The sequence below is a fragment of the Odocoileus virginianus genome, chromosome 6 (assembly GCF_023699985.2).
Source record: "Odocoileus virginianus isolate 20LAN1187 ecotype Illinois chromosome 6, Ovbor_1.2, whole genome shotgun sequence".
Lineage (NCBI taxonomy): Eukaryota > Metazoa > Chordata > Mammalia > Artiodactyla > Cervidae > Odocoileus > Odocoileus virginianus.
Window position 1 is genome coordinate 8,592,831 of NC_069679.1, and position 22,980 is coordinate 8,615,810.

The 22,980-nt window shown below is 50.7% G+C and overlaps 1 protein-coding gene and 1 long non-coding RNA gene across 2 annotated transcripts in view; one reads left to right on the forward strand and one right to left on the reverse strand.

Moving 5' to 3' along the window:
* Positions 1-22,980, reverse strand: part of ITGA11 (integrin subunit alpha 11) — a 132,583-nt gene that overhangs the window by 53,141 nt on the left and 56,462 nt on the right. The window contains exons 3-7 of the mRNA XM_020880529.2: positions 15,105-15,205; positions 10,545-10,636; positions 7,588-7,702; positions 4,970-5,097; positions 3,449-3,597 (exon numbers count right to left, since the gene is read on the reverse strand). Coding sequence (XP_020736188.2) covers positions 3,449-3,597; positions 4,970-5,097; positions 7,588-7,702; positions 10,545-10,636; positions 15,105-15,205 — 585 coding nt within the window. The remainder of the gene's footprint in view (positions 1-3,448; positions 3,598-4,969; positions 5,098-7,587; positions 7,703-10,544; positions 10,637-15,104; positions 15,206-22,980) is intronic.
* LOC110129258 (uncharacterized) lies at positions 1,221-17,247 on the forward strand. The gene is made up of 3 exons (XR_002311427.2): positions 1,221-3,308; positions 15,927-16,042; positions 17,027-17,247. It is a non-coding gene; the product is annotated as an uncharacterized lncRNA (long non-coding RNA).

Consider the following 22,980-nt stretch of genomic DNA (forward strand, 5'->3'; position numbering starts at 1 on the left):
TTGACAGGACAAAATATAGAGAATATTTTGGGCTTAAGCCCGACTCAGTGGAGGGAGTCTACGAGCCCCTCAGAGGAGACTCAAGATGCTCCCAGACCTTCTTGGAGGGCCAGGTCCAGGAACAAAACTTCAGGAGAAAAAAATATGGCAGGGGAAACACAGGTTCTATTACATATAGAGCCAAGGACATTTCAGGATTATATTTCCATAGAGTGGAATGGTGTGAATATCTGTATGAATCTGTAATTGTGTAAATACTGGCATGAGTCATCGGATTTAAAATTGTGAATTTGTACTGTGTAAAAGACTTGGATTCGTTGCTTTGTAAATTAGACTGTAACTTCCTGGAGAGCAATGAGAGCTTTATACTCATGATAGGTTCCGTGAACCTGGAAGCCAGGGTGACCGGGTGGAGAAAGCAGGTCATATCACGTCCCCTTTCTGCTCAAATCCTGTCCTGGCTCCCATTTCTCCCAGGTCCTTACAGACCCTCAGTGACCCTTCTGACCCCTCCTCCTGCTGGAATCTTTCCTGATCCTAGGACCACCAGGCACATTCTTGTCTTAGGGCCTTTATCAGAGCTTCTCCCTCTTGGAACTTCCTCCACTCAGCACCCCGCTGGCCAACTTGCTCGCCTCCTTCAAGTCTCCACTCAAATGTTAGTTCTCAGTGAAGCCTTCCCTGACTTCCCTGTTAATGCTGATTAAATACCTGCCTTCTCCACCCTGCTTGACTGCCTTTACCAGGCTGTATTTTCCACCCCCATCCCCACCCCAGGCTTGCCGGTGGCTCAGTGATAAAGAATACATATGCCAATGCAGGAGACACAGGTTCAATCCCTGGGTCAGGAAGATACCCTGGAGAAGAAAACGGCAACCAACTCTAGTGTTCTTGCTGGGATAAACCCATGGACAGAGGAGCATGATGGTCTGCAGTTGATGGTGTTGCAGAGGGTCGAATATAACTTAGCGACTAAACAACAAGAAGAATTTTCCATCATATCTTGTATCTCCTAGCATACTATATATATATATAATTTTTTTTTTTTTTTTTTGCTTATTGTCCGCCTCACCCTCAGCTTCACGAAGGCAGGACACTTATCTATTTTGTTCACTGATTCATCCTGAGTACCTAAAACTGCGTGAGGCATATAGTAGATGCTCAATAAAAAGTGTTGAATGAACAAAGGTGGCATCACAATGTTGCCCCGCCCCCTCCCCTAAAGCCACATGTGGCTACCAGAGTCACCTTCATGTGCACATCTGATGATGACATTCTTGTCCTTAAGAAACTTCACTGGCCACTCACGCTTGCTTTGGCTACGACAGTACCACTCTCATAATCTAGTTCCAAACCTTCTTTGCAGCATCAGGGCTTACTATCCCCCCCAACACAAAATATGCTCAGGAGCAAAGCTCTGAATGTAAATGTTCCTTGACTTCCCCTCTCCTCTGTTCTTACTGGGGCAGAATGTCTTCTCTACCTCTCCCTGCTGGAACCCTGGCACCTTCCTAGGACAGGTCAGATGTCCCCCAATCCTGGCAGTCCTCCCAAGACCCTCCCTTGGAGCCTTCTCTCTCTCATCCTCACTGATTTAGGTTGACACTTACCAGAGTTTCCCTATTAAGCCTGGGATCACGAGTTACCATTTTTATAAACCCTCAAGTCCATGGCCTGGGTCTTTTACTTTAGTAGATGCACAGAAAAAAATGCACTATGAATAGCTGAGTGAGGAAAGAAAACCTTTGACCTTAAAAGGAGCCAGCTGTAATGTGGACCCCAGACTTGGCCAGGCAGAGCAGATTTGAAAGTTCATTTGAGGTGCAGTTTGCACACCCCAGCGGTGCTTGTGAGTCACGATGGTTCAAGTCACTAGGTGAGTCACACATTACACTTAGCCTGGGGGAGATGGGCTGCGAAATGAGTTGGAAACAGTGGGCTCCAGCCTGGCGGGAGTCAGTCAGCTTCTCACTGATAGCTCAGTGGGTGTGGGCTTCCTCAGTTCTCCACTGGCCACTTCACAGGGCCTACTCGGGGGTCTCAGGGGCTCACCCCCATGAAGACAAAACAGCAGCAAGGGCCCATTTCTCAGGAGGGTGAGTAAGAGCCATCTTTACAAACAGAGATGCTCATTTAGGGAAAAAGTTTGGGCAAGTTTTATCAGCAAACAGAAATACGCTGGTGGAGCATATAATCATAAAGTCATGATGTTGGAAGAAACTTACTCTTTGACCACACGAAATCATGTCAGTACTAAATAGCTCCCACATTGCAGAATTCTGCTAAACACATTGACTAACCCTACTTGAGGGGGGATTATAAGGTAATGGGACTGTGGTCTCAATGAACACAGCAGAGCTCATATTCGAAGGTGTAAAATTTATACATTTAAATCTCTATGCCTTGGACACAGTCATCTTGGGAGTTTAGGCTACAGCTGGAAAGATCTGGGGAAACTGACTTTAAAATCATTCACTGATTTCAGTGTGGGTGAGTATGGTGTTCTGAGCAATGTCAGGGTCACTGGAATAAGCACATAGCTATCTGGATGGCTATAAATAACATTGATTATCACTGTGAGTTCTTGTGTCACATTTAAGAGCCAGCCTCATGGCTCTATAATCTCAGATGTTAGATTTAACTCTGTTACTCACATTCCGCTGATGAAAAATACCCCACAAGGAGATTCTGTCCTCATGCGACCTACACACTTTTGATAGGGTCTCAGTGGTAGAAGACATTTCCCGGAGTTGGCAGCAAAAATATCCCCCCACCCTCAAAGGCTCTTCTGTGATGTGACCTTGCCATTCCTCCATCAAGGAGGGAAATTAAATTCTCTTCTCGTTGAACCTGAGCTGACCTTAGGGACTTGCTCAATCGTAGACTATGGCAGGGAATTCCCTGGAAGTCCAGAGGTTAGGACTCCATGCTTCCACTGCAGGAGACAGGGGTTCAATCCCCAGTCAAGGAACTAAGAACTCACATTCTGTGTGGTACAGCCAAAAGAAAACTACAGCAGAAGTTATATTCTGGGGCTTCTGCAGCTAGGTCACAGGCAGTCTTGGAGTTCCTGCCTGGGTCCCTTGGAAAACGTCCTCTCAAAGGCTGACTGCCATAAAGTGAGAGTGTCAAGCCACGTGCCCACACACAGGAGCTCAGATTGCCAGCCTCAGCTGAACTCCCAGCCCACGGCCAGCCTGCACTGCCAGCCATGTGAGCGTGCCATTCTGGATGACCAGTCCAGTTGAACCTTCAGGTGACAACAGCCCCACCTAACACCAGACTTCAACCACACGAGAGAACCCAAGGTGAGCCGACGGCTGAGCCCGGCCAACACCCAGTACTTTGAGGGGTTAATTATTGTCTCTTCAGACACTAAATTTTTCGGGGCAGCAATAGATAACTAGAATCTGAGATCTAGAAAAATTATCTTATTTTATTTTTTTACCGGGCAAATTCAATTCCAAATGCTGTCCGGGTTTCTGTTCCTCCTCTCTGCTCAATGTGGCTGGCAGCTTCCACCACGTCCTTTACAGACCTGTAGTCGTTGAGGTGAAATTCGTGTACCACGTCTTCTCCATACTGCACAACTCCAACCTGCGAGTCAAAGGAGAGGGCGACAGAATGTCTTGATCCCTGAAGGCTGGTCCTTTGGGGATGAGGCCTCCTGGAGTCATCTATCTGGGACTGGTCAGGAGTGAGGAGGCCTGGGGGCCTTCCGAAGGGAGAGGGATTAAGCCAAAGGGAAGCAGGTTCTGCCAAGTCCTGGGAATGAATGGCTGGCTTGGTGAGACAAGTGGGAGGTGCCTATTGCAAGAGGAGACTGATCTAAAAGATCCAGCAGATTAAGTTTCTTACTTAAAAAGACAGAAGTTGAGCACAGAATTAAAATCTAAAATCTTAGGAATACTGTGGGAGGATGGGCTATGGCATTGTTCACCAAAATCTGGAACTAAGATTCTTTACATTTTGGAAGAGAAGTCTGAAATATTAATTATCCTCAAATATTAATAGCCTTAAAAGAAACAAAATCTTAAAAGAATAAACAAAACCTACCTGTAGTAGGACTAGACTGAACAAATACTACTGTTGGATGGGCCCACAGAGTCTGTTTGGTAAGGGTGCCTTTCCGAATGCTGAATTTTCACCTGGCATACCCTAAAACAGCTTCCCAGGGGTGGGGAACTCATCACTTCATGAGAAAGCCCACTCCCTTTTTACCAGCTTTGATGGCTGCAGAACAGTTTCTTAGGGCTTTCCTAATGGCCCAGTTGTAGAGAGTCTGCCTGTCAATGCAGAAGACATGGGTTCGATCCCTGCTCTGGGAAGATCCACATGCCCCGGAGCAACTAAGCCCGAGCATGATGACTACTAAGCCCAGGTACTGCCCCTAGAGCAGCCCCCACTTGCTGCAGCTAGAGAAAAACCTGCGTGGCAATGAAGACCCAGCACAGCCAAAAATAAATACATAAAATTATTAAATAAATACTTTCTTAGATGACTTGAAATCTGCCACCTTGTCATTTCTATTCACTGGTCCTCGTTTGGCCTGCCAAAACAATACGGAATAAACCTCCCCCCTCACTGGCTAGGCAGCATTTCAAATATGTGCTGGCAGCTACGACAACTTCCCCAGTCTCTGCTCCAAGATCAAAGAGTCTAATTCTCCCCCTGCCTCACCCAGCGGGATTCTGCTGCCTTCTCACACTCTCTGGCTGATCAAAGTTTTTGTTAATAGAGGGTGTCCATCCCAGCGGACAGTGGTTGATCCACCCAGTGATGCTTTTCCAAAACTGTCCCTTGATGTGCCCAGTGGAGATGGGTGTCTTGGGCTGCAGGGCCCTGCTGCTGGCCCTTTCACCCACGTCTTTCTAGTGCATGCAAAGACACTCCCCCACACCTGAGGGCAGCATCTGCCATGGGTTTGGGGGCCCTGTTTGGAGGAGGAGAGGGTCCCAGCCATGCTCACCTGGATCTGCCCGGGGCCAATGTAAAACTTCTTCAGGATGTTGATGAGGAAGTGCTGAACCTCCACCCAGGGGTAGATGCTGTTGGAACCGTCCAGGACAATGACGATGTCCATGTAAGTCTGGCACCCTGGGGAGTGAGGACATGGTCATAGCCACCCCAGGAGCCAGTGTCTGAAAATCTCTGGTTCCCTGTATGATTGTCCAAGGAAGCCCGGTCTGGGAGCCGTCTTCAGGCTGAACATTCATTTGGGCCACGTGAGAGAGGAGCCCAGGAATTCCTGATGCTGCTCCATGGCTCTGAGCTGGCTGTCTAAACACAGCATCAATTAAGCCAGAATGCCTCTGCTCCTCATCAGGAACTGATCACCATCGGGTCCTTGTTTGGGAGACAGCCAACACTGCCCAAATCTGTAGTTCATTATTGTGTATTTTACAGTAATGCACAGGCTGGCATTTACCACTTTCAGCTAGAATGAATGGGCTTCACTTCTTAGGAGGGAGGCATGGTGTAATGGCTAGAAATGTGGAATCTGGCATCAGACTGTTTGACCTCTGGCTTTGACCTTGGGCAAGTTACTTAACAATTTGGCATCAGTTTTCACTTCTGTGAAAGAGGCACAATGATAGTAGAGGATTGCTACGAGGAATTAACAAGGTGATGCTTCACGGGCTGAACTCAAGAATCTTAGCTGATCCTCATGTTATTTTTTTAACCAAACCAGTTTGTTAACATAGTAATGACATCATCAGGTCAAGCTCTTGTGCCTTGATCTCTGCTTTGAGTCTGAAAGTTTCTCTATATTCTTGTAATATGAATACCAAATTAAAATGAATAATGGCAACTGAATGAATAATGAAACCTTGGTACCATAACAAATGGAAAAGGCGTCTTTTAACATCTAAGGAATTGATTTCTGTTTGTGAAAGCTGGGGTTACTCTGAAATAAGATATCATGAATCTGATATGATATATACTAAACTATACCACATTGAAATACTGGGCACCTGCTTATTTTCACTGGAGGATTTTCACACTATTTTCAAATAAATCTACTTTATAGCAATATAGCAGGGGATGGGAGGTGGGGGGCGCTTTGTGAGTCAGCCACTCCAGTAACTCCTGAATCGTGGAGATACAGCATGTTGACAGCAGTGCTCACCAGAAGGCCAGGGTGGTGGGTTTGAGCCCAGGTGCCTGTCTCAGGCTCTGTGTTTGGGAGAGCACTTTAGTGGCTCTGGGTGACTCGGATGCTCAGGGTCGCCGCTGCTTTAGGAGAAGCTGTGTGGATGGCTCTCGTCTCGTCTGCATGTGATGGTCCTACACCTCCAGGGATGGTGCCCGGTAACTTGGTCCTTCTCGAGTGTACTGCAGCCCCACACCTCTGGATCCAGCATGTGCTGGAGTGTTGCGTGGTGCCGGCAGCCGCGAGGACGCAAGACAGAAATGCCTTGATCGGGGGCGGGGGGGTGCGGTTCTAATCTACTGGTAGGGACCAGGTTTCTTTTAAAGCCAGTTTTATTATTAGAATGCATTTATTAGTACTGATCTTTCTTAAGATTTCAAAATTTTTTTCAAGACACCTTGGGAAGAGCCTTGCTTTAGGTCTGCGGTTTTTAAACATGGCTGCACACACTTCTGAATACAAATGCAAATACACGCACCTGGGTCTCCCAGAACCTCCTCCTCACCCCACTGAGCAAGCTCCAAGCAGATCAGATCCCAGGACATTACCCCTTGCCCCCGCCACCCCTGCCAACACCACAGAGGATCTAACTCAACAGGTCTAGGATGAGACCCCAGGTGTGTGTACACACTTGTGTGCTCTTCTGCTGATGTGTGAGAACAGAATCGAAGCCCCTCATCACCCCTAAGAGGACCACTTCCCAGACCCCGTGGGACTGACCCTTCCTCCTCCCTCCTCCATGCACCACCTTCTATCTCTGACTGGGCGCTGTTGTTTGGAGGGAGGCTGCCTTTAGCCAGAGGAGCTGATCCCCTCACCCTCAATAAAGCAGGTAGCAGCTGCTTGGGCAATGGTATTTAGCCCAGAGGAAATAGTGAGGCTCGGAGACATGCCAGAGGCAAGGTCTGCACTTGACGTCCCAGACTTTCCTGGCAGGTGGGGAGAGAGTGGAAGGTTTGTGTTCCCTGAGGCCCCAGGAAAGCTGGGCAGCGCTTCCTCACATCCAGGAACACAGATTAGATGGGACTATTACCAGGAATATTTCTTTTCTCCTTGGCCCTGCACCTCCAGGGCAGCTGCACTGTGTAACATCAGAGGGCACCATTCACACTGTAGTCTAAGTGAGCCACGTCCCCAGATTTGTGCAGTGAGCAGCCTGTACATGGCAACCTGGCCATCTCCTCCTCACTCAGGTTTGCAATGAGCCTCTCTGGCTGTCAGGATGGTCTTCATAACCTTAACCACCCCCACCGTCACTCTGTAGGGGAGGGTGGGCCAGGACTGTGACCCCAGAGGTTACCCAGAGAGCCAGAGCCGGGCGGGGCTAGAGTCCAAGCTCTGCTTTGTAGCCACGGGATGGGGTGGTCAGAGCCCGGGGCCTCGCAGGGACTGCCAGTTGCTTAGCCTGGGTCTATAGATGGGAAGCCACTTACTTTGGAGAGCTGGGGCCACAGTCTTGGAGAACCTGAAGTTGGAGTTGACTCGTGAACACATCCCTGTGGTGTAGTAGGAACTCCCACACTCGTGCGACCAGAGGGGGCTGCAGGCCTGTGGAGCACAGTACGGACCCCGGTCAGTGGGGAGCCTCAGGGAGGGTCTGGGCCCAATAGCCTTTGGCCCAGCCCCACCATCCAAGACACAAGACGCCATCCTTAGGATTTAGAGGGTCTTCTCCAAGTCTAACTGAAATCTCTCTTGCTGTAACATGCACCAGTTCCCTTGATTTCAGGTGGAAGGGAGACTAACTAATCTTAGAATCCACCTTTGTTTTATTTTCCAAGGTCTCCTTCTCCACCCCATCATCAGGGTTGTGACTCTCCTTTCCCTGCCTGTCTACCCCTCCCACCACATAGGAGGCAGGAAAACCTTGTCATCCATGGGAGGGGACCCTTCAAAGGTCTTCCTGAAGAGGTCACCTGAAGGTCATTACCGGGCAAACTTCCAGGAGAGGGTCCCAACAACATGCCCATGGCTCTTTCTTACTAGGGAAAGGAAAAAGTGTGTTTCTGCTCTTTCTATGAAGTTTGCTAACAAAACATTGATGTCAGCCCCTCATTTAAAGACTGAATGATGAGTCCCTCTCAGAGTCATTGAAAAGGAAAGCCCAACTTCTGTCTTCATTTTTGTCTTGCTGCTGGAGAACTCAAGACTAAATTTTATGCTGTTATTTCTTTTGGTTTGGAAGAACAATTGTTCTACTTCCAATCCCTTTATTTAATTACGTTTCTTTTCTAACTCAGATTTTAAAGGTTTTGTTTTATCTGTGTCTTTTGTTGGAGCTTCTGTAAGTTATTTCTGGAAGTGGGTGAGAATGAATAATGGGAGAGTATGTGATGGATAGGAGAAAGCGATGGCAACCCACTCCAGTACTCTTGCCTGGACAATCCCATGGATGGAGGAGCCTGGTAGGCTGCAGTCCATGGGGTCACTACGTGTTGGACACGACTGAACAACTTCACTTTCACTTTTCACTTTCACGCATTGGAGAAGGAAATGGCAACCCACTCCAGTGTTCTTGCCTGGAGAATCCCAGGGATGGGGGAGCCTGGTGGGCTGCCATCTATGGGGTCGCACAGAGTCGGACACAACTGAAGCGACTTAGCAGCAGCAGCAGCAGCAGGTGATGGATAATGGCTGGAGGGATAGAAGAATGATGGATGGATGGATGATGGATAAATGAATGGAGGATGGATGGATGGGTGCATGGATGGACGGTTGATGGATGTGGGAAGGGATGGATGATTAGATGGGAGGATGAGGGGGTAGACTGATAAGCAGACAGGTGGGTGGCTGAATAAATGGATGGATGGATAGATGAATAGAGGGAAGGACATTTGGTTGGGGGATGGACTGATGAGTAAATGGATAAATGGATGAGTGAATGAGTTAACAAAGGTCGGTATTTACAAAGTAGGGTCTTAACCTCCCCTCAGAGGCCCCAGGGGTCGTGTCACACCTTCCCTCTCGGACCATCATTCCAGCTTGTGAAGTCAGTGAAATCAAGTTGATGGGGTATGACAGGAAGCATCAGATGGAGAAGGGTGTCAGATCAAAGCCCCTGACAAGTATGTGTGGACAGGACCAGGGCTCCTGTTGCCCTTGGTTGGGGATGATGAGGGCCGTGGGCTGACCATTTACTGAGGTGCCTCGGGACTTTCCCTGGTAGAGCCACTATGCTCCTGTCAAATCTCTGAGCATCCCAGTCATCTCACTGCCCTTGTGTCTCATTTGTCAACAGAAATGGACTGATGGGTGAGAGCAGAGAGTGATACCAGCTTTCCTATCTTAAAACGAGCGGTGCATTTTATTGGGCTTTTCGTTGTAATTTTTCTCTGAAATCTTCTCTTGCAGCTGTTTCTAGGAACCATCAGTCCCAGCATCACCCACATTCATGGTGGTTTACTTGAACGTGGTGGCAAGGGGTGGGCAGTGTCAATCAATCAGGCCACCTGCACCCGCCCACTGTGAGCAAAGCTTGCATCTGCTTGCCTGGGCGGGTGCAGAGAACTCCCAGCACCTAGTGTTGCTGACTTTCTGTCCCAACAGCATGTTCATATTACTCATTTGTTATCATCACACCCCCAAACAGAATGGAAACTTCAGGAGGGCAGGGAGCTCTGCAGACTGCTGAATCCCCAGTGCCTAGCATCAGGCTCAGTTCATTGTAAGAAATCAAAAAATAGTTTAAATGAGTGAACATCTCTACCACCTCAGCCCAAGTACTCCTTCCTTTTTCTTCCTTGCTAAGACTAGTTTCTTCTTTAAAAACAAAACAGAACCATTCTCCAGGAAATCTCGTCTGATCCTCCATGCCGTTCAGGTGGCCTGCCTCTCTTTATCCTTTCCTGTGTTGTAGAAACTCTGCATTCACTCATTTAAGACTTTCGCTCCAAGTCTTCTCAGGGTATGTGGTGTGTCCTAACTCTTTCATCAATTCTGGAGCAGAGATTCGGCCTCTGCCTTGGACATTGGGCTCCCCAAAGAACAAGATAGCACCCCTCCCCCACCCTATTGGACTGTTAATAATCTTTATCCCTGTTCCTTTATAGCCCCCGCCCCCACCCTATTGGACTGTTAGTAATCTTTATCCCTGTTCCTTTTTAGGCTGTCTGCTCCATGCTCCACCCACCCCCCACCTCCAAAGGGAATGTACACAAAAGGCTCAATCCTTTTTCTTGTCTGAATTGTTCCTCGAAAAAGTTTAGGGTGCAGTAGGCAGAATGGCACAGGCAGGAAGTTGGAGGAGGGGCTGTTCCTGGGGCGCGCAGGGACCGGTAGTCTGGTGGGCAGGCATGTTCAACCACCCCATGTCCCTTGCAGCTCCAAGAAGAGGGCATGTGGGGGCAGGAAGGGCTGGGGATTAGAAAGAGGGCCAGTGGGTGGCTCTTACCAGGAAGCTGTTGTCCTTGGGGTTGGTGGCCAGGCTCAGGCCGAGACGCATGTTGTCCTTCCTCTCGGACACGTTGGATAGGGTGACCCTTCCTGGGGTGGAATGGAGAGGCTCAGCCTGCAGTCCCTCCTGCCCGCCTTCCGCCTAGCATCTGCTGCTGCCACTGGCCGCCAGAGGGGCCCAAGGCAGAGGCAAACAGGGTCCTCTCCCATTCTGCCTGCCTCTCTGGACCCCTCACTCATCTGCAGATCAGTGAGCCCTTCACGGTTTACTAAGGCCTTGCCCAAAGGTCGTCTGATTACTTCCTCTCAACTCGGTGTGAGAAGAGGAATATGAAGCTCAGAGAGGCCAAGCAAGCTGCCCAGAGTCACACAGGAAGCACATGACCAGGCTTTCCATCTCTTAATCCAGAGCTTTCCCTCCTCCAGCCATTTCTGAGTCCCACCCCAAACATACCAGGGCACCCCAATGAGGCTGGCGCCTCCAGCTCCTCTATGCAGTGTCCCTTCCACATCTCTCTTCAAGCCAACCTGCCATCAGCACTGACCAGTCCCCTGTCCAGCTATCTCAGGGCCCAGCCCTCTGCTCAGCTGATAAACTGACACAAGACAACCGATTCTTTCTCACAGGGAACAAACAGCCAACCTAACAAGAGCCTTCTAGAGGTCCAAGGTATTGCCCAAGAATGTCCTTCTGTGGCTGGCCCCCAGAAGAATATTCAGGCGAAGGACTATCAGCTGACCGGGTGGAGGGAGAGGGTCGTGGCAGATTAAAATTACTGAGTCGATTATATTGGGTAAGGTTTTACCAGATCATTCTGTCAGGCCACTGAAGGGAAAGATGTGAGCTTGAATTCCCCTCTGTGTGTGTGTGTGTGTGTGTGTGTGTGTGTGTGTGTGTGTGCAGGCACCTGGGAGGTGGGCAGAGTTTAGGGGAAAGTGAGTTGGGCATTTTGTTAAGCCCCAGCAAGCAGTCCTCATGTGCTGTGAACAGAGCCTAGATGTTTTCTTTGCTTAAGGGGAGGGGTGTGATCTCTAAGAACATTTAGCTCTGCCGGTGATTGGAAGTGTGAAGAGTTGGCCAACCCTCTGGGGCCCAGGCCAGCAGGACCTGGGCCCAGGCACGGGCAGAGCCCAGAGCTTCAGACAGCCAGCAGCAGTGTGGGTGGGGATAGGGCAACTGTGTTTGTTGTTTTACCCCTTGGTTTCCTGCAGTTTGTAGTAAGGTTCCTTTTGAAATCCAGCCCCTCTTGGCTGTGCTACCAGTGCCTGGGATTGTTTTCTGCTTTTTCTGTCCAAACAAACCAGAAAGAAAATCATACTAATAACCCTGGTGCTTTTATGGTGCTTTATCACTTACAAAGTGCCGCCTGCACCCACCCTCCCAGGACCCCGTCCTGATCCTGGGCGGTCCAGGGGCCACCATTTCCATTTTATAGAGAGGAAAGTCAAGGTGTGCAGAGGGGTTTTGTTGTTGTTTAGTTGCTAAGTTGCATCTGACTCTTTGCGACCCCATGGACTGTAGCCCACCAGGCCCCACTGTCCATGGAATTCTTCAGGCAAGAATACTGGAGTGGGTTGCCATTCCCTTCTCGAGGGGATCTTCCCAACCCAGGAATCGAACCCTGAGTGTATCCTGGATTGGCAGGGGAATTCTTTACCACTGAGCTACCAGAGAAGCCCACGCAGGGGGTGGTGACTTCCATTAATATAATGTCAATCATTGGTAAACGAAAGCGCTGGGACCTGAATCCAGGATAGCCCATGTTACACATCCTGAGTCTCCCCACCTGCCTGCAGGGCCGTGGTGGCAGAGGTATGCAGTGAGAAGTCTGGAGAGGAAGCTCCAAGCCCCAGCTGGGTCACTTTCCCCGCTCAGGGACTTAGAGAATTCTGCCCTTCATTTATTTAAGGGGTGCCCCGTCCTCACCCCGCCGCCTCTCTCCCTTCCTTGCCTCAATGACTAAAGTCCTTCGTGAAACTGTGGCCCAGATGCAGATGCCATGGTGGAGAAGACTACCTTGTGTTGGAGTAAGAGACTCAGGTTAGAGTCCAGCTTCTTGAAGCAGTCACTGACTCCCCCTCTGTGACCAAGGGAGACTAACCTCTTTCTCAGTGGCTCTGTGTGAGGGGCTGGGGCACGCGTCCCTCCTCACACAGGGCCCGCCCTCCAGAATCACATTCCCTCCCTGAGCATCCGCCCCTCAGGAAAACCCTGACTTCATCCAGGCTTTGGGAAGAAAGTGCCAGAGGTAAGTAGACTCGGCAACACTGAGGCGTGAATGACTGACATTGACTTCCCCAGAGAGAAAGGACAGAACATTCCTGGCTCAGTGGGGATCGGAGCTTGGAGCTGCCAAAGGAAAACCCAGAACTCAGGTTTCCTTGCTTTGCATTTTCCACTGTGTGGATAAGGATAAACCGGCAGATGGTCCTCCCACCTCCTCATTGGGAGGAAAAAAGCTCCTCAAATGAGGTGCTCCCGGGCTAGTATTTTCCCTTGGCCGCCACACTCTTCGCTGCCCACTGCCTCCCACGTTAAGCCCCAGTTCCAGGGTCTGATGGCTTCATGTCTGCCATTGCCAGTTGAGGCTCCTCCTTCTTTGGAGGGAAATCAGGTCCACACTGGAAACCACAGCAGTAGAGGAAACTATTAAATGATGGATTCATGTGTCTGGTTCCCACCTGGACCAGGGGGTTTTTCTTGGTGGCCCAGACCCTGGGTTTGTGCACATGCCTCCCAACACCTGCCTTGCTCTCTCTGCCTCAGCCACACAGTCCTTCTTTCCATCCTCCAACAGAGCAAGTTCATTTGTTCCACAGGACCTTTGCACTTGCTTCTCCTCTGCCTGGAATGCTCTGGTCCTGCTGGACTGACTCATCATCAGACGTCTGCTCAAAAGTTACCTTCTCAGGGAAGGCTTCTTTGACCACCCCAGCCCAGTACTCTTGCCAAGGAGAACCCGCTTCCTACCTCCTCCCCACCCAGCCTCTCTTATCACAACCCCTGGTTCTTCGCACAATATCTGTCCTCACCTGGGATGGTCCTGCTTTCTAGTTTGTCTGCTCACTCACTTACCATGCCTTCCCAACAGAGCCCTTGGCTCCTTGCTCCTGCTGTATCCCCATTAACTAGCATCATGGTTGGCACGCACTAGGTGCTCATGAGAGGTTGGGAAACATATTAGACCAGAAGTGGATCCTAGGGTCACATATGAGTGAATGTCGGCTCAGAAAGAGCGTGTGGGCTCCCCCTGGACACAGCGAGGAAACTGTACAGCTAGAATGAGACTCCAGCTTGGCCTCTTAGGGAGCCTGTGCTCTCAGGGTGGTGATGACCAGGATTCATGAGCTGCCAGCCCGACTCCTGCCCGCCCTGGACTGTTTCCTCATGAAGCCTGGGCCACGGCTGTGCTGGGGTCTGAACTTCTCACCCACAGTGCTGACATAGATGTGGCCAGCATGACGTTGAGCGCTGTGTGCTGGGACAGCTGGCTGCCCAAGGGATCTGGGGCTTTCTCTTTGATGTAGCCTTTTCATCCATCTGCTTATCTCTTGAAGTTCTGCCATCTCTCCCGCCAGGCCCGGCTCCCCCCACAGCCTCCCCAGAGGGCCCCAGCCCGGTCCTCTAGGATGGAGGCTCCCTTCCTGGAAGAGTGGGAGGCCAAGAGCCCCACCCTGGGGAAGGTCAGTCCTAGAATCATGGCTTATCCCATGTGGGACCTCCGCCCAAGGCCTGGCCACTGTCAGACCTTTAGGACAGTGCAGAACCGCTTTAGAGAAGTGGTGTGTGTGCCTTAGTGAACTGTGTGCACACACAGGGGTGTGGACGCATAGATTGGGAGCCCTTGAGGCTGTGCACAGCCTCTGCCTTGGGCCCCAGGGCTCTGCAGGGAGGAACAGAGTCATCATTTCAGAAAAGTAGTGCTGCGTAGTTAAAGGGTAAAGGGTGGCTGCAGATTGCCCGGGTCATAGTCCTGAACTTGCTGCTTATTAGCTGACCCCAGGCAGGTCCCCTCACTTCCACCGGCTGTCATTGATGATTACATCTCATACGGTTGTTGTTGGGATTTAATGAGTCAAAAATACCCAAAAATGCTTAAACCAGTGCCTGGCATTAGGTGAACATATATTGGGTTGGCCAAAAAGTTTGCTTGGGCTTTTCTGTAAGATGTTACAGAAAAATTCAAACAAACTTTTTGGAAGACATATGAATGTTGGCCATTATTGTTATTTCAAAGTCCGAAAGAAAAAAAAAGATAGGAGATGTTCCTGTTCCCCTGAGTTGAGGGGCCATGGATGGGCAGAAAGAGCCATGGCCTGGGACACTGAAGACCTGGGTGTGCATCCTGGTCGGCTTCTGACAAGCTGTGTGACTGTGAGAAAGTTGCTTTCTCTCTCTGGCCTCAGCTTCCTCATCTGTAAAATGGGGGCAGCAATACCAGCTGTGTCAGCTCCTAGGGCAGCCACGAGAAAGCAGTGTGACTGGGGGCAGGGATGTGCTTCAGTGCCCGCCCCGCTGTGGACAATGGCTGGCCTTCTTGCAGACAGCCCACATTACCCAGGTTGAGCTTGGTGCAGTTCCCTTCGGTCACTGGACACTTGTACACGTCTCCTGTCTTCTGGTGGCCATTGGTTTCCAGTGGGGCGCCAACAACCAACCTGGGAAGGAAAAGAAGACAGGTGAAGATGCTAGGGGAGGTCTTCCTTCCCGGCAAAGGATGGAATCTGCAGGGCCGTGTTGAGGGGAGGTTGGGGTAGGAAGGGTGGGAGGGAATCCTGGAGGGGTAGCCCCTGCAGGCCTTCATCAGACTCAGATCTTCGTCTCCCTGGGAGAGGGATGCTCTGGCCTGTCCAGGCCTGGCCAGGAGACACAGAGATGAAGACCACATGGGCCCAGCAGCGAATGGGATGGAAGCTGTCTCGGCAAGGAGAGTGCAGGGCAGACATCCTGGAGGAGGTGTGCTTGAGCTGGATCTTAATGGGTGAATAGGAATTTACCAGATGGTAGGAGGGTGGTAATAAGGATCATTCAGACAGAGGAATGATGATTTGGGATCTTGGCCATCTGCCATTGTCTCTTGGGGGCCTCATTCTTCATCTCATGTGACAGGCTTTCAGCCGGGGACCCAGGGGCTGGGGTACAATGTACAGTGTTCATGGCTGTTCCCTGAGGTACCACGTCTTTGCTTGGGGCTTGTGGGGGAGAGGCAGCCAGATGGGCTGAAGAGTGGCCAGGGGTGGCCACCCAACTGGCCCTTGAGCCTCTGTCTTTGTGACCTCATTCGCGGAAAGGCTTTTTGCAACTGTAGTTAAAGATCTCAAGAGGAGGTCATCTTGAACTACCCAGGAGGGCCCTCGATTCAGTGATGTGTCCTTACAGGAGACACACAGAGGAGAGACCCTGGGAGAAGAGGAAGCCATGTGAAATGGAGACAGTGCCAGGAGTGAAGCTGCCACCAGCCAAAGGATGCCTGGGGCCACCAGAAGCTGGAATAAGTAAGGACAATTTCTCCTAGACCCTTTACGGGGAGCAGAGCCCGCTGACACCCTGTGAGAGAGTAAACTTCTGTTTGGGGAAGCCATATACTTTGTGCCGACTTGTGATGCACCCCCTGGAAATTAATGCATGTTGCTCTCATGCACATGTATTTCCAGAGGAAGAGCAGCTACTTCCCCCTGACCTGGCCAAGCCCTGGCAGTGCCACCATCCCTCGAGTCCAGGGAGAATTCCACTGCAGTCTGGATGGCCCCGGCCCTTCCCTTAGAGCACCCCCAAAGCCCCCTCTATCCCTCATCCCTGGCCCACCAGCAGGCAGCATCTTTGGACATGGCCCAGAGGGGCCCACCAGCAGGCAGGCAGAGCCCTAGTGCAGACAGGAAGCAAAATCCTTAAAGCGGGCACTCTTTCCCTTCAGCACCACCTGCCTCTGGCATGTCTGGACCCCTTTAGGCTTTGGGTGCCAGCCCCTCTCTCAGCCACCACCTGCCTGCTGGCTCGGGTCCTGGTGCTGACAGTGACCCAGAAGCTCCCAGGCACAGCTGTGCTGTCCTGGCAGGAGATGCCGTGGCTCACACATCCCTGGCGTCTTCCAGACCCCGAGGGCCACAGAGGGCCACACATGACGCATCGGGAGTGAAGAGACCTTTCTGGAGCCCTGCTCTCCCAGCAGCTTCCCACCCCTGGCAATGTGAGCCAAAGAAGCAGCAACTGCTCATTTTCTGGCTTAAGATTGTTGAGAGGGATGGACATGGAGGTTCAGGTGACACAAGACTTACGTGGCTTCTTATAGTCAGTTATCGCCCTGCCCGCCTCTCATCCGCCACTCTGAAGAGAGAACTAAGGTCCAAAGTAGGAGTTAACAGAGCTCTGTTTGAAATTAAGAGTCTATGAAATATGAGCTGAGGTTTTCCCCTGGGGACCAGATAATGACGGATTCTAAATATATCCACTTATTAAGCATGACTATTTTTGATTGGCAGGAGTTAATTGGACTCATAAAATCTACTTGTCTAGACGACGTGATACTTGGCCACTTAATTCTGCACGTGACTGTATGGTCAAGGCTGCTGCATTTTTTTTCCAGCCAAAGAGACGGAGAGGTCAATAAACAAAGTTTCAAAGTTTGGGCTCCAAGCTTGCTTTTCTGGCTGCTCCCATTTTCAAGGTCAACCTGGTCTGTGACCAAGTGTCCCAGAGGGATGTTCCCTCTGGGAACATGCTTTTCTGGAAAGCATGCCTTCGAGGAATACAATCAAGCAGAGCAGGTTGTAGATTAGAAAAAACAAAACCTGGCCATCTTCTAGAAAAGCAGTCCCTGTCCTTCTTGAGAAGGCGGACTCCTCACAGCTCTCCCCATTTTACAAAGTGGAATGCTAAAGCCCCACGGACAGCTTGGTGGGCCCCCACTACAGGGCAAGATCTTTGGGCTGAGATTCTAGGGGTTGCTGTATGGCCTGGAGAAGTTCACTGACTTTGGTTTTCTTGGCTGTGAAATGTGTTAACAATTCCAGCACTGCTTACCTCCCAGGATCACTGTGGGGACTCACAGATGCCACACGGCATCGATGAACAGGAGTGGGTATAACTAGTAACCTCCACATGAAATCTGGAGCCTTCCTAGAAGTCATCTGTCTTGGAAATGGCCAACATGCAACTATCTTGGTAAATACACCAAGTCATCGTGACCCCAAATTTGCCTGAAGATGGACTCTGTCCTTTTCAAAGAACAAGGGCCACCCCCTACCTCCCAGCCCCATTCTCCCAAACATGATTCCTCTGGGGCCCTTGGCACTGCATGATGCAGCAGGACAGGGCTTACTGTCCTCATAGTACAGATGCAGAAACTGAGGCCCAGAGAGGTGAGCTGACGCAGGTCCCATGATCTGTTAATGACAAAGCTGGGACTAGTTCCGAGGCAGTTTTCTCTGTGTTGCCCCAAATATTTCTTTGTCATGAAGGAGGGGGGGCCTGGGTCAGCCCTCTTTGCCATTCTTGAGTCTCGGCATTACGTGTGCCCATCAGGCTTGAGGTTTTGAGAATATGATTCAGTCTCACTGGCGGGATAACTGGCGAAGCGCAGGGGAAATGTTTGCGTCACCCCCAAGACCAGCCAAATTGCTCCTGGGGTCTGGCACCCCTGCCGCTCCGGCAGCCTCAGCCTTATATAGCCATCTGTAGCCTCAAGGCCTGTTGCGCTTCCCAGGGGCTGGACACCCTATACCCTCTGGCGTGGGCACCAGATGGCAAACCCCAAAGGTCGTGGCAAGCATCAGGCCCTTTCCATGGGCCACATAGCGTGACTCACGGGCTGTGGGCTCCCAGCCTTCCTCCCATGGAGGCGGGGAGATGGGCTGCTCAGAGGGGAGGATTGGAGGCTGGCTTCGGTCACAGACCTGGAGGACCCCTCCCTGGGGGTGGCTTTCTTTTTATTCCTTATTCTTTTCTGGTTGCGCTGGTCTTCCTCGAGGTGCAGTACACCGGCTCTTTGTTGCTGCATGTGGTCTTTCCTCTAGGTGCTGCGTCCTACCCGCCGCCCCCGACCCACCGCCAGCTTCTCACTGCGGTGACTTTTCTAGTTGCAGAGCATGACTGCGAGGGCTTCAGTAGTTACAACTGCATGCTCAGTCATTGTGGTGCCCAGTCTTAGTTGCCCCATGGCGTGTAGGATCTTAGTTCTTGGACTAGGGATCGAACCTGTGTCCCCTACATTGGCAGGCAGATTCTTAACCACAGGGCTGCCAGGGGAGTCTCTGGTGTTGCTTTCTAAGCAGGGTCTTGCCAAGGGAGGGGCTTACTATGGGGATGGCCACCTGAGGAAGGCAGGATGCAGCCTTGCTGCATGCCAGGCCCCTGGGATCCCAGCAGGACATGGCCTAGGAGAAGGGGCCCCTGGATCCCTACCTCACGCCCTCGCCAACAAAGCCTGATGGAGACCTCAGCCCTGGTTCCATCCTTCAAGGCAATTTAATCTCTGAACCTTTTACACGGACATGGGTTTGAGGGAACTCTGGGAGTTGGTGATGGACAGGGAGGCCCGGCCTGCTTCAGTCCATGGCGTCGCAAAGAGCTGGACATGACTGAGCAACTGAACTGACTGAACTGACAGGGGAAGAAAGGTAACACGGACCCCCAGGGCGTGTAAATTTACATGTCAATTACACCAGTGCACAGCTGTCAATCTGTGTACTGAACATCAGTAATCCTATTTTTTCCAGATAAAAGATAAACCTAAATAGAACTAAATAAAAATAGTCATTTTATCTCTAGGCTCCAGTATGCTGTCCTGTGCATCCCCTGTGGGGTGCAGACCCCACCTGGAGACCATCCCTTTAAGACCCAGCACAAAGTCCCATCTGCTCCAGGAGACCCTCACTGGTTACCCCAGGCTTTCCCACATAAACCAGCCTGAAATGCCTGCTGCCGGCTGTGGCCAGTGTTTTAGCATCACAATTCCTTGGGCCCCATCGCCCTCATCTGCCCTAGCAGACCACCCTGCTAGGCTGGTCTTGAAGCCCAGGGTGAAAGGTCCCAGGGACCGATCTGACCTTTTGTCTGACAGTCTACAGCAGCAGCGATTTCGAGAGTTTTTGGTTTTGCCTCAGGCCTAAGAGGGGACTTCCCTGGTGGCTCAGTGATAAACAATTTGCCTGCCAATACAGAAGATGTCGGTTTAATCCTTGGGTTGGGAAGATCCCCTGGAGAAGGAAATGGCAACCCACCCCAGTATTCTTGCCTGGGAAATCCCATGGACAGAGGAGCCTGGGGCGCCACGGTCCATGGAGTTGTAAAAGTGTCAGACTAAACAACAACAGGCCTAAGAGGAGTCTCCAGATGCGGTGCCTGGGAAAAAGGCTGCTGAGAAATTGAATGCTTTCTCGCACAGAGGTTCAATGACGTGACCCAGGTCCCATTTAAAGTCAATATTGCTTACTTCCCTAGTTTTCCATTTCCATTTTCCCAACAGTCCTCATTTCTATTTGTGGATCCAGGAAAGCTGGCTCCATTTCTGGTTGTAGGGACTGAGCAGATCCTGCAGGCCAGGCCAGTGTTATCCTTGGACTAAAGTGGTTGCGTCATGGCAGGTCAGTGATGTAACTCACCCAGTCTCAGTATCTCCTCTTAGGCCTTAGGGACCAAAGTAGTCCCTGTTCTCTGGATGACATGGTGTACAGATGCAGAACTGGAACTGCTAGCAGCCACCTTACTGATGCGGGGCATGAGCTGACATATTGAGAGAGGAAGGACTGAGAGAAGCATCAAGAGAAAGAGCTGAAATTCCATTGATACTGTGAACCCCTGCATCAAACTGTACCTGAAGCATGCTGCTGCTGGATTCTTCAGATATATAAGCAATAACTACTTTTTACTACATAAGTCTAAATTAAGTTTTTAGGTATTTATAACTGAAAGTATCCTAAGTAGAGTATAAGGCAAAAAACAAAAACAATAACAAAAACGCAAACCCAAACCCAAAGCACATAGTTAAAATTACCCTTAGAAATTCCATATACTACTATGCTAAAAGAGGAACACAGCATCCAGGATCAGTGAGAGAGGAGCAGATTCACATCCCCCAGCTCATGCTTCATCTGGGGCATATACTTAATGTGTGAGTGGTGGGCAGACTTGCCGACACCATGTATATTATTTCTCCTGGTTGTTTAACTGAATGCATAAACTGCCCTCAGTTTCAGCCTTGTGGAAACAGAAATCCTTTTGTTCTGCGTGCATCCCACTTACAACAAGCCCCTTGGACAGGAAGCCCTGTAGCCCAGATGTTCTGGTTACCTGGTAACTGGTCTTGTAGACCATCAGAGTTGGGAGGAAATGTGGAGGTTCCTTGGGCTAAGTTTGTCATGTCCCACTGAGGCATCGGAAGTGTATGTCTGACGACTCAGAGGAGATGGTGGCAGAGCAGGGTGGGTGCAGGGTGTCCTGACTCCCAGGACAGTGTTCCCCACTCCAAGCCTTGGAGGGTGGAAGAGGCTGAGAGTCTAGGCTCAGCTTGGCCTTTACTGGCTGTGTCTGGGGAGGCAGTTGTGAGCAGTTTAGCTCCCCAGTAGATGGGACCAGCAGAAACCATGGGAACAAAAAGGCCACCAGCTGTTGGGGAAGGAAAAAGGACATCTTTAAAGAATGGGCTTGCTCCTGGAGGAGGTCCTAAGTCAGGCTGGTCAGCCTGGACTTGCTTGTAGAGGCAAGATGTGGGCTTCATCCCCTCTCTGGTCAGCTTCTTTGCCCCTCACTGTGAGACCTGGATTTCACATCCCAGAAAGTCCAATTATCATCAACCATTTACTTTAATGAATCATTTAAAATTTTTAAAATTTATTTTTAATTGAAGGATAATTGATGCAATTAAATCGTATTTGATTTTGATCACCAGAACAGTTTTGGGGCTGAAAGGACAGACTGTATCTGAGGCTCAGAAGGTGGATGTGACAGGCCTGTGGGGAGACACTGGTCAGTTTCAGAGTTGGGACTGCAAGTCTGGTGCTCCGTCCATCATCATGAAGGAGGGGCAAGTTCAGCAAACCCAGCTCTGGGCGCGGGGCAGCACCTAGCATGTGGAGAGGGCTGCCCTCCCCTACCCAAGCCAGCTGGGCCTGCCCCCCAGGAGACGCTGCCCTTCCTCACCTGTTCCTCTCTCCAGCACCCCTCCTCCACTCAAACCCACTCCAGGCCCTCTGCTCCATTTCTCGCTGGCTTCATTTCCTTCACTGAAATCAGATCGAGGCATCAGGGAGGGGCTCCCACTTGAGGAGCAGAGAGCTTAAGGGAACAAAGAGAGACTATTCCTCTAGCAAGCTGTTTCTCTCGCTCTCTCTCCATGGAAAATGTAACCTCCTCCAGCCAGCTGAGTATGGGGGCTAATGTGTTCAAGATGGGGCGGGGGAAGCGCTAAGCACAGCAAACTCTGGCCTGGCTGGGGGTGGGGTGTGAAGGGAGAGCTCTCCCCACCCCCAGGGCCTGCCGAGGGGAGCTGGGCCGGTTGGAGGGGCTTGTGGTTCACTGTGGCCTAGGTGCCTGGTAGGCCTGGACTCCTGGAGGCCAGGAGAACGAGAACCCCTCTGTCTGCCAGCACATTTCTTACTCCCTTCCTCCATAAACCCCTCCTCAGACATGAGGATCCACTGGGTGTATTTTAAACAACCATGTACACTGTGATGGTTCAGTTTTCATGTGTCAACCTGACTGGTCCAAGGTGGTGCCCAGATATTTGGTCAAACAGTATTCTGGGTGTGTCTGTGAGGGTGCTTTTGGTGAGATTACTAGTTAAATCTGTACACTGAGTAAAGCAGATTGTCCTCCCCAATATGGGTGGGCCTTGTCTAATCAGTCGAAGGCCCGAATAGGACAAAAAGGCTGACCCTCCCCTGAATGAGAGAGAATCCATCCTGACTGACTGCCTCTGAGCTGAGATACTGACTTTTTCTTGCCTTGGACTCAAATGGAAATGCTGGCTCTTCCTAGGTCTCCAGCTTGTTGGCTTTCACACTGGAACTACACTATCAGCTCTCCTGGGTCTTCAATCTGCTGAGTCACACTGCAGATGTGGGGAACTGCCAGCCTCCATAACCTTATGAGCCAACTCCTTATAATCTCTCTCTCCCTTTCTCTACCTATCTATTCTGTTTCTCTGAGGAGCCCTGACTAATAGAGTTACACAGTGCGTATACATTCTAAGGCCTTTATGATATTATTTCCTGTGGCTGATGACCCACACCCTCATTCATCCACTGACTCTTACGCACTTACTGAACTCCTGTGAATGGGCAAGCGCTGAGGGTGGGGCGGGGAACACGCGGTCTCTGCCTTCCGGAGGCCTCCAGCCTAGCAGAGCAGGCGGGCAGAACAACAGGCCATTAAAGCACAGCAGTGGTTCTCAAGATGGTCCCTAGCCCAGCCGCACCTGCCTCCCCAGGAGCTTGTT